The sequence below is a fragment of the Elephantulus edwardii genome, unplaced genomic scaffold (assembly GCF_000299155.1).
Source record: "Elephantulus edwardii isolate Elephantulus edwardi_28Jun2011 unplaced genomic scaffold, EleEdw1.0 scaffold00056, whole genome shotgun sequence".
NCBI lineage: Eukaryota > Metazoa > Chordata > Mammalia > Macroscelidea > Macroscelididae > Elephantulus > Elephantulus edwardii.
Genome location: NW_006399806.1, coordinates 17335102 through 17347450, shown reverse-complemented (window position 1 = coordinate 17347450; position 12349 = coordinate 17335102). Strand labels below are relative to the sequence as shown.

The window sequence follows — 12349 nt, the reverse complement described above, 5'->3', positions numbered from 1 at the left end:
ATGCTTTACAGATGCTTTAAAACTGGAGGAGAAATGCCTGAAATTGTATCTATGAAGTGGGAAATAAATTCTATTATAAGCTAAGAATCAATGGATCTTAAAATAGTAACTTCAAATAAACCATCCACCACATCTTATAGATTGAAATAGTTTTCTGATACTGCCTAAATCTCAAAGTTAATGTCAATTTATTAAAAGTAATAATAAATTGAAAGTATTAATAATATTTCTTCCAGGTTTGTGTAAAATTTACAAATTAAGTATGGTGTACATAAATATTAACTTAGACAACCACAAATATATGGAAAGCAGAAATATAGAATCACTGTAGAAACATTATAAATTTTAAAGAAATTTTATAAAGGCAAAATATGTAACTCACATAGTATGAACATGAAGCCATATGACATAAAAAATAAAATTACTCTATCAGAAATGACTTAATATTAAATCTTTGGGGAAGTTTATGCCATAATTCAGTGACTAACAGCTTCCCTTATCACAGAGAAACAAACCACAAAATCATCTAAAGTCTATATGCATTATTAGTTAGTTCTTAATGCAACTTCAAACATTTTACTACCAATTTTGATTTTGTTTTGAAATAGGCTTCTGTACATATGCATTTATATACAAACATTTATTAAACATGATTTAAAAACAAACAGTATATACAAAAGATCAGCATTCCTATAAATAAAAACATTAGGTGGCAAAAAGGCACTTGTAAGTAAAAATCTACAGTTTTTACAAAACAGAAAAAAAACACCTTTTACCTTGAAACTGTACAATAAACATTAATTCCTATACCAATAGTGAAAATAATCAGTTTCCTAACTAATGCTAATGATGTAATTTTTAAAAACATATTTACATATATTCTAAAGTTTATAATAAAAGCACCATGATTCTTTCCCAAATTCACACCAATGAAAAGTAAAAATACAATTACAAAAAAACCAGTGTTCATTTTATTTAAAAGTTTTTCTATTTGTAAATTGAAAATGGTTTACCTGAAATTAACAGAACAAAAACAAAAAAGCAAAACCAAAGCCCAAACCCTGCTTTTTAAAACCATACCTATTCTATTATTGCATGTTGCATTTTATAAAGAGCACTACCCATGCACTCCTTTACAACAATTCAGTACTATTGCTGGCAAGAAAAGTTCCTGGGTATCAAACAATTAAAAAGTTACTTCAAACCAGTTGAAGTTTTATTTGAATGCTTCGACAACTTAAAAAATGCTGCATAACAATTACAAAAGTGAATAGGAAACACGCCAATTAATTTGGTGTGTAAAAATATTTTTTCCCACTACACACAATCTAAGAGGATCACAGAATTTTTTCCTCAAATTTACATTTTACATAAAAACACTACATGAACAGGTCTTTTTTCAAGGAGATGTGAGTATGCTTCCACTTTTATCAAACTTTTTACCCTTTGACAATGCTGCAACCTGCTTGAGTAGTTCTCTGTTTTTGGCCTGCGGGAGACAAAAACATTACATGTTAAAAATGTTTCAAGCATTAAGAGTTATGCCAATTAATTAAATCTGCTCTTCATATTTATATTAAAAAATTCAATGAAAGAAATAGCTGCTCTACTTAAAGTTCATTTTTTTACTATCAATATACAAAATGAAAATTCTTGCTTCATCTTGTTAATACCAGTATTAATTTGTTGTCCACAGATATAACTGCTTATGAAAAAGACAATATACTTAAAAGAGGGTCCAAATTTCAGCTTAAATAGGAAAGAAAATTTGGCTCTTTCTCAACAACACAAACAAAAATCAGAAAAATAAAGTTTCTTTTGTCATTAGTAATAAAAAAAAGAATCAAATCTTGACTTGAGAGGAATATTTCTAAACAAACTGCAGGATATCTCTCATTTGATATTTATCTTTCTATAGAAGAATTATAAAAATGTCAGTTTTCAAAGATATTAAAGCATTTTATCACTTTGCCAAAGGAAACCTTTTCATGCGTCAAATAACATTGTTTTGAAGTCCCTTTTCATGCTTGGATGGGTAGAGGGACAGCACAAGAGAGGAATACCCGGGATAAGATGGACTAATACAGGAGCAATGAGGATAGGTGTGTCAGAGATGATGAGACTGGCTCAGCAGAGCAAAGTTCGGAGCTACTGTGCATACGCAGACATACTAATGTCAACTCCCTTTCCATTTCATGTAAGTGAAAGGTAGAATTTTTTATTTGGCACTTCTAGTGTTTTAGATAGCTTGACGTTTATTTTTGTGTTTTTTTTTTCTTGTCATGCTCAGTGCTTATTTAATAGGTTTGGTAATTTAAAATGTTTTAGGGTTAAATTTTCTGTTACAAACTTCAATTTGTAATCACATACAGATAAAATATATTATTAACCATATTACCAGCCTTAGTTGAGAAATCTACTAATATAATGGTTGTTAATAGGGACAGGGGATAAATAACAGTTGCCGACTGTCTTCAGCAATATTACAAAAGACGCAGAAAAGAGTTCTGATAACAAAGAGGAAACAGATAAAAGCCAAAGAGGGGAGGCAGAGGGAGCCAGTGGACAAGAAAGTAAATACAGTTAAACCTGAGTCAGAGACAAAGACGTACATTCAAAAATCAATCAAGCCCTAACCCTGTAATGGAACCCTGGAGGATCAAAAAGAACTGGTCCACAGGTTTCTCAGGCTGTAATCGTTACAGAAAGAGATCACATCCCTCTCCCACAAGGCAGCTGGTAGGTTTGAACCATAGGCCTTTCAACAGCTGAGTGCTTAACCACTGCACTGCCAGGACTTTCTACTAGTAACTGTATAACTACAATGTCACTGTACACTGAGGGTACCATAACATGTGTTATTTAAAAGGAGCAAACTAAGATGGCATATGTAAACTGACACTGAAAATGCCATCACAGTCATTCCTATGGAACAGGAATGGACACACAGCCAACTTTCCAGTAGTTTATGAACCACAGAGCAGGCTATAAATCATACGATTAGAGACTATTTTTCTCCTTCAGAATGGCTGTGAATGTGAACAGCTAAAGAAGGTGACACCTTTGGATTAGCAATCTAAGTATCTACTCCTTATGCCATCAGAGCTCCCTTGAAAATGTCACACTTCTACATAAAACGCTGTACTACTGAGGTGGAATCGGCTCATAACTGACCTTCCATTTTTAAAAGGAAGTTTATATAAGAAACTGACACAGACATTCATTTTCTCTCTCACACTGTTGTCAAGTGGGAAAGGAATCATAATTGACCTTCCAGTGGGCTTTTAGAAGCTGTAAAGCATACAGAAGGAGACTGGCCATCTTTCTTCTGTAGAGCGGCTGGTAGATTCAAACCACATACCTTTGCACTGGCAATGCAATTCCTTACCACTAAGCCACCAGATCTCCCCTACACTTCAACATAAATATTGGGTATTATTATATCATAGTACATCACCAACTAAGAGGAAATGGGCTTAAGATACCAGTCTTTAAATAAACCCTTACAATACTATGCTGCATTAAAAAACAAGGAACTCGTGCAATATTATTCAAAATGGTTGACTCTGGAGAACATTATGCTGAGTGAAATATCCCAGTCACAAAAGGACAAATATTACATGATGCCACTGTTGTAGAATGGGACTAACCTCGGGGTTGGGGAGAGACTGAGTAAGATGGGTTCAATAATGTACACTGCACTGAAACAGAGGAGGGAGAAAACTGTTTAAAAGAGGTATGTGACTAGGTATTTCTGCCATCACAGGAGTCTAGAGCGAGGGCTACATGGTGGAGGGGACCTGGGGGAGGGTTTGTAAAACAATGAAAGAATCTTTTCTTTTACTTTTCCATAATTTTTTACTCATGTACTTATAACTTGTTAAATTTGTGTCTTCTAGTCTGCAACACCCCCATGATACATCTTCAAGGATATGAACATGTACAGCCAAGCACAATCAATAAGAGTGCATCTAAATTCGAAAATCAATCTCCGTAATAGTCTATGTGTTTCCTACTGCCAAAGGGGCCCTTTAGAGTACTGAGAGAAGATCTTCACCCTGAAACCCACAGCATCCCTTTTCAGCAGGAAGTAGCTAAGAGAATACGCCATCCCCTTTTCCTTATGAATCAGGGTGAAGTCTCTCTCAGGGAGGAGTGATAGGGAATGGCAAAGGACACACCGACAAAGGAGATTAATCAGAACTGACTTTGACAAGCACTGTGGCAATTGGACAATTAAAACAGACATTCAGATGGCGGGGAAGAAGAACAAACTGGGGAGGAGGGTAGAGAGAATGGTGCAGCAATGAAGGAATGAAAACCCAAAATCCCTGTAAATGTTCATTAAAACTAATAAAATTTAATAATAATAAAAAAAATTAACAAAGAAAAAAAAATAAACCCTTACAAATTCCTTAATTAAAAATGCCCACAAAAAAAGAAAATTTAGAATTTCAGAGAGGTTCCACTCTATTTAAAACTATGATTTAAAAACAAACAAACAAACAAACAAAAAAACACAGAAAAATAAGACAAACAAAAACCTCTTCTGAGTAGTGGTAATTACCACATTTAAGTACTGCTCACAATTTTCCTAATCTTGGTCTGGATTTACTCCAGTTTTTAGAGATCATCTTGTGGAATGTTTTCAGCATTAGCAAGTTAATGAGAAAAAAATATTAACAACATTAAATGAAGTATTTGTGGTAGATGAAAACCATCTTGCAGTATCACATACAAGAATTATAAGAGACAAACACTTTCTCAAGACAAAAAGCAGATGGTTATTTCCATAAATCATCACTCATTCAGTAAATTACCTGAATGCCTAATACATGCAGGGAGTTCTGGCAGCACGGTCGGTAGGAGTTATGCTGCTAACTCCAAGGTGACACCTCACTGCAGTGCTAACTGACCAATGGCTCTATGGGGAAAAGGGGGCAGTCTCCTCCCAGTCCATACACGGTCTCTAAAAACCCACATGAGGGTCAACTATGAGTCAGTTCCAATTAAACAACAATGTAAGAGAGAGAAAATGAATGAATATCAGGTTCTATGCAAAATTCCTTTTAAAATTTTTTCACAACAGAGAAGGCAATCTAAATTTCTACCTTTGCTATTAATAGGCTCATAAACCTACTTTATAATTCTACTCAACTTGCAAAGAAATAGTAAAAGATAAAACTCTCAAGACAGTGAGAGCAAGTATTTCCTTGTGTTAAAAAAAAACAACACAACACCCAAACCAGGACAGTATTACTTGTTTCCAAGCTGTTTGTCACCTCTGAGTCAGAGGTTCATGTTCTGGCTGGCATCTTTTAAAACTTACGACATCTTAGGGTTAAAAAGTCTGTTAATCACAGTAATTCTACAAAGGTCAAAATGTGATGGAATGTGAATAATTCAGAGTATTCTAATGCCTAAATTTAAAAAATCTGCATGAGAGAGACTTCAATAAAGGAATAGTCTGTACACATGTTGCATGCTTACCACCTCTCTAGTTACAGATAGCAGGCAGCAGATCACCAAGATGTTTATGTTTAAATTCTGTTTAGAATGCATTGTGGTGCTGAGAGGTTGAGGTGGATCACTAGGCAAAGAGCAGAACTGATTTGGCACTCTGCAAATCTTGATATAAAGATTTGTGTGCACCTGGGCCTTGATTCATTGTACACATTTCTCCCATGTGAGGTCCCTGAAAACTGATAAGCTTTTGTACACCTATCTCCCTCCCAGTACCTGGGAAGAAAAAGGAAAAATGATTCCACAGTAGTAAAGAGCTTATTTTCAAATATTTTCCCCCCCCAATATACTAGTGGTAAGGAGTTGTTCTGCCAACCCAAAGGCATGCAGATCAAATCTACCAGCTGTTCCAAAGGAGAAATATGGGTAATCTATGCTGCAAATTACAATCTCTAAAAACCCACATGAGAATCAGCTATGAGTTGGTTCTGACTTGAAGACACAAAACAACAACTACTGCTAAAAATAGCCTTCTCCAAAAATGCTATTTGAAGTTTAAAGTTTCTAGGAAGAATACACCGAATCACCATTTAAATAATTCCAGGGTAAGTGTTACTGGAACTGGGTCTTAGCAACTATTTTAAAGACATAACTAAAGTTGACAATGCACAAAATAGTAATCAAGATTTATCAAGTCAATAAGTAATACTAATTCCAGTCTAGGTCAGTGAATGCTTTTAATTAAGTATAGCCCTCCTTTACTTGACATTCAAGGAGGCCTGGTTTGTTTCATGTTAAGACTGCTAACAAAAGGTCAACAGTTCAAATCCACCAGCTGCCATGGGAGAAAGATTAGTAATCTTTTCCAATAAAGATTTACAGTCTCAGAAACCAGATGGGAAGGTCATGATGACAGAACAGAATCCAAGGCTTTGGGCAGATACTGAGTCTACAATAAGTAACCTCATTTACCTGTAGTTGCTCCACAGTTTCTTTGTGAGCTTTTTCCATACTGTTCATCTTTGTTCTCAAATTTGACTCTTGGTACTGAAAATCTGCCTTGAGTTCAGTTAACTGAGGGATTAAAAAAAAACACACCAAAAAGCTATTAAAAATAAACTATCAATACTCCTTCACAGATTCACTCATCATTATTAACATAAAAAATGGTTTAAAGCCATTTCTTGAGTTTTACACTCTACTGAGAAATTGCTTTCTGAAATCTACCCACATTACAATAAGCCAAAAACCCCAAACCCATTACCACTAAGTCAATTTCAACTCAGAGCAATCTTGCACAACAGAGTAGAACTGCTTGCTCCACAGGCTTCTGAGGCTGAAGTCTATAGCATTCAGTATGGATTATATCTCAATTATTAAGAAAACAAAAATCTTCACACCTAGATGCTTATACATGGAGCAAAAATTGAAACTGTCAACAATTTAATCTTATTTGGAATTATAATCAGCATTCACAGTAGCAGTCAAGAAATCAAAAGACGTGATGCACTGGGAACATGTGCTATCAAGGACCTCTCCAAAGTGTTAAAGAACAAGTATTTCAGCTTGAAGACTAAGATGTGCTTGATCCACACCACTGTATTTTCAATTGCTTCCTACATATCTGAAAACTGGACAATGAATAAAGAAGACCAAAGAATTGAAGACTTTAAATTGTGGCGCTGGAGAAGAATACTGAATATACTTTGGATTGCCAAAACCCCAAACAAGTATACCTTGGAGGAAAAGAAACCAGAGTGCTCCTTAGAAGCAAGAATGGCACAACTCCATCTCACATACTGTGGGTATGTTTTTTACCAGGAGGGGCTAGTTCTTGAAAAGTGGTATCATTCTGGGAAAGGTAGAGAGAGTCAGTGAAAGAGAGGAAGATACTTAACAAGATGGGACTGACACAGTAACTACCACGATGGGCTTGAATATGGCAGAGATTGTGAGGATGGTGCAAGGTTCAGATCTGTCATTCAAAGGCTACTATGAGTTACAGCCAGCTCAAAAGTACCTACCAACCACAAATCTTTATGACAGCAGCCTGTCCCATCTTTCTCCTCTGAAAAGCTGCTGGTGGGTTCCAACTGCTAACCTCTTGATAAGTAGCTACATGCTTAACCATCATGCCACCAGAACTTTCTAAAAAGGAAGTGTAATTTTTCAAATGGTGTGGTGACTGATATTTCAACAGGAAAGCTTAAAGGGCTAGTAATACCTGGGAAAATGCTTCCATTAATATGTACTACATATTAGTAAACGGGGTTCATAAAGAAAACATTAAAAGTCATTTCCAATTAAGACAAGCTCTCAATAGAAAAAGTTTCATACTGGAGAAAATACAAACAAGAAAATGAGGTAATGTACACATAGACTTATGGACCTATGACCATCTAACCCCTGATATAAAACTGGAGAACGAAACATAGAAGCACAACTAATTCAGCATGAGAGCAACGGAGTTACTTTAAAATTTGAACTAAATCAGGTAAGTAAAAACAAAAAAAGCCAGTGATGTTAGGAAGAAAAAAAACCTTCAAGACAATTACCTCATAATGATATACACGAAAGTACAAAATCCTAAGACTTCAAACTAAAAAAAAAAAAAACAAAAACCTAGTATTTGGTATTTTCATTACCAGAACCATGCAGGCAAAAGCTGCAAGTCACCTCTAAGTGGTCTTTACCAATGCATTAAACAATATCATACACAAGCAAGATTCTGCTGAAAATTATCCAAAAATGACTGTAACAGCACATCCACATAGAAATACCAGATGTGCAGTCTAGGTTTAGAAGAGGCCATGGTACTAGGGATATCACAGCTAACATTAGATGGGTTTTGGCTGAAAACAGAGAGTACCAGAGGAACATCTGTGTTTCACTGACCATGTAAAGGTATTTGACCGTGTGGATCACAACAAACTGTAGATAACTCTAAGAATGGGAATCCCAGAACATGTGATTGTGCTTATGCCAAACCTATACTTGGACCAAGAGGCAATCATCAGAACAGAGCAAACACTGCATGGTTCAAAACTGGGAAGGGTGTATGCAGGGATGTGTCCTATCTCTGTACCTTTTCAATCTATATGCAGAACAGACCATCTGGGAGACTAGACTCTATGAGGAGAGGAGTGTGGCATCAGAATTAGAGGGAGACTGAACAACCTACATTATGGAGATGACATAACCCTGCTTGCCAAAACTGAGGACCTGAAGTGCTCACTGCTGAAGGTCAAGGACTGTAGCCTTCAATATAGATTGAAGCCTTACATTAAGAAAACAAAGATTCTCACCACTGGGCTGATTGGCCAGCATGACAGATAGTGAAGAGACTGAGACTGTTAACAGCTCCAGCTTGCTTGGCTCCACAATCAACACTCTTGGTACCAGTAGCCAGGAAATCAAAAGACGAATTGCACTGGGAAAGTCTGCTGTCAGGGACCTCTCCAGAGTACTTAAGAGCAACAAAGTCAGACTGGAGACTAAGGTGCACCTGATCCAGGCCATAGTCTTCGCAATTGCTTGCCATGTGTCAAAAAGCTGGACAATGACTAGGGATGACAGAAAGAAAATTGATGCCTTTGAGCTGTGGTGCTGGAGAAGAGTACTGAATATATATGGACTGCTAGGAGAATAAATAGGTTTGTCCTAGAGAGGGTGAAACCATGCTGCTCCTTGGAGGAAAGGATTCTGAAGCTTCATCTGACATATTTTGGGCATGTTGCAAGGAGACACGCTTGGAAGAGTGGAGGGACAGTGCAAGGTAGGAAGACCTTCGATGAGATGATTTGATCCAGTGACTGGAGTAATAAGGGCAGAGACAGTAAGGTTGGCAGAGGATACAGCAGGTTTCAGGGCTACTGTACACAGGGTCACTATGAGTCATAATTGACTCGACGGCATATAACAACAAGAAGAAGCTTTAAAAGTCACATGTTTATTATCAAAATAACCTAGGAGCTAAGAAGTAGAAAAGATGTACCAGAGAAATGCAAGGTGTTTTATATTCCTAGACTTCCAAATAAGAGCCACTGCAGTGAAAGAATAACTAAATATCCCTGCTTTTGTCACAGTAAAAGAATAACTCAATTTACTATTATACTTTATATATTACAAAGAAATTTCTGTTCGTTAATTCACAACACACTGGAAGTGCTAGAACTTAAATTTAAAGAAGGTATTTATTTATGTTGACTTACAATCTGGCACAGCGAGTGGTTCTAGTCACCCCATGATATGTTTGTGCAATGAAAGTAACTTAGTTGTCTTGAATTTACTATATAAGAAAAGGTGTGCACATGTCTACGTTAGGATTCCAATGATTCTTTTTTGTAACAGTGATAACTTTATTCCCTCATTTTTTAAAAAAGGGGACATTAACAAAAGCAAAAAAGTCCTAACAAACTGCATTAATACAGAATAAGAATGCTATGAAGTAGAAAAGAAAAATGGGGAAATAGTTAATATTCCACAATTCATTACTATTTGGTTTGGGAATCATGACTGTTTTGTGGACTTAAAATTTGATTTCTTTACCCAGGGATGTTAAGAGATATTCAGCTTTGTTCAATAAGGTTTTAATATTTTGTGCACAAAAAAAAACACCAAAAAAAACCCCCACCAATTAAAAAAACCACCGAAAACCAAACCCTTATCACCACTGAGTTGGAGCTGACTCAGAGGTGACGTTCCAGCAGCTTTTCAGAGGCTATAAACTACACTAGAGATTGCCCCTCCTTCTCTCATGGAGAAGCTGATGGATTCTAACTGCTTCCCCTTGTGTGGGCAGTACAACTCCTTAGCCTTCAGGCCACTCGAGCTGTTAATCAAATTAAATCATAAAGTTGAAGACATCGATGCTATTCTAATCCAAGAATCAATGCCTATGATTTTACAGTGTTGGAGACAAGTATTGAATATCCCATGGACTGTCAAAGTAACAGGTCTTAGAGAAGGTGCTTCCAGAGTGCTCCTTGGAGGCAAGCATGATGAAGCTTCATCTCACATATTTTGGGCATGTTGTTAAGAGAGGCTATTTCTTAGAAAGGGGTATCATGCTTGGAAAGGGGGAGAGGTCAGCAAAAGAGAGGAAAAACCTTAACCAGATGGATTGACACAGGGACTACAGCAATGAGCTCAAGTATTTAAGAGATGATGAGGATGGTACAAGACAAGAATCACATCTGTTGTTCAAAAGGTTGCTATGAACTGTATTCGACTCGATGGTATAACAACAACAACAATCCTAATTTTCATATACTAAACTGGTTTGAACCAAGGTACAGATGTATTAAAATAATATTAACCTTAGGAGAATATAGCATGAAAATTGTTGAATATCCAAAGTAGAAGCCAGGTCAAGTGCAAATAATGGTATAGGTAGAGAGGAAATATCTACATAATATAAATACAAATATTATACATATACAGAGACACATTTCCAATTACAAGAAATGTTTTTAATGTCTTCCTGCTGCTGAACATATTCTAAATACAACCAAAGATAGGCTGATTATACACTCAATGACAACTAAAATCAGCAGTAGCAGTTGCTATGCATTTTCTTTTAATAACAATTACTCCATAAGGTGTTATTAACACTGATTTATAAAATGAGAAAACTAAGACTGTATACAGAGGCATCTCGGATTATTCTGCTCAAGGTCTTATAGTTGGAAAGCTGTGGAGTTGAGACATAAACTTAAAAACATAACTGTGCTATTAATTTCTTCTTCGAGGGACTCTATAGAACAGAGTAGGGCTGCCGCAACAGAGATTTTTAGGTTCTGTCTTTATGGTGACAGATCTTTCTCCTAGGGTGTTAATGGCCACTTCAAATTGGTGATCTTTCAGTTAGCAACTAACCACAACTTAACCACAGCACCACCACAGTTTCAGGATGTGGGTAAAGAATCTCAATACTCTTTCTTGCCCTGTATCTGACAACCAGTACCCTCTCCTAATTTCACAGCATGACAAAGACAGGACAGTTTCCTCTCATAAAGATTCACTCTATCAAAAACCCTATACTGATTTATACTGAATTGTAGGGTTGCTCTGTGTAGGAATCCACTTGAGGAAAGTGGATTAGAAGGAGAGTTGATGCCTTTGAGCTGTGGTGCTGGAGAAGATTGTTGAATATACCATGGACAGCTAAGAGAACAAACAAGTTCGTCCTGGAGAGGGTGAAGCCAGGCTGCTCCTCAGAGGCAAGGATTCTGAAGCTTCGTCTGACATACTTTGGACATGTTGCAAGGCGGGATTAGGCCTTGGAGAGAAACATCATGCTTGGGAGGGTCGAAGGACAGTGCAGGAGAGAAAGACCCTTGATGAGATGGATTGATTCAGTGCCTGGGGTAATGGAGATAGGTGTGTTCGAGACAGTAAGATTGGCAAGGGATAGAGCAAGGTTTAGGGCTGTTATACATAGGGTCACTATAAGTCACAGACAACTGAATGGCACATAAGAACAACTAACAACCCTAAGAAAACCTTAAACCGTTGAATACTGTTAGTATTCTTTTCAGTAAATGAAGAATTTAATATCCCTCTTGATATAAGCAGTTTGAATAATACACTTCCTTAGTATAAAATATAGGGAGCTCTGGTGGCCTAGTGGAAAGAAGCTGTACTGCAATCCCTGAGGTCACGCGGTTCGAGTGCACCAGCTACTGCACGGAGAAAGATGAGCGAATTTCCTCCCAGGCCTCTGAAATTTCAGATAACAGATGTTGCCCTGGATGTGCTCACCAAGTTGTGCCAAGAAATCTGGAGAAAACCACTTGGCCAACTGACTGGAAGAGATCTATATTTGTTCCTGTTCCAAAGAAAGGTGACCCAACTGAGTGTGGAAACTACAGAACAGTGTCATTGA

General features: G+C 36.7%; 1 protein-coding gene across 1 annotated transcript in view; it reads right to left on the bottom strand.

The window, feature by feature from the left end:
* Positions 1-1399: 1399 nt before the first annotated feature.
* The window catches only part of FAM76B (family with sequence similarity 76, member B), a 24521-nt gene continuing 13571 nt past the window's right edge, over positions 1400-12349 (bottom strand). The window contains exons 9-10 of the mRNA XM_006887334.1: positions 6436-6537; positions 1400-1489 (exon numbers count right to left, since the gene is read on the bottom strand). Of these exons, the coding sequence (XP_006887396.1) occupies positions 1400-1489; positions 6436-6537 (192 nt within the window). The remainder of the gene's footprint in view (positions 1490-6435; positions 6538-12349) is intronic.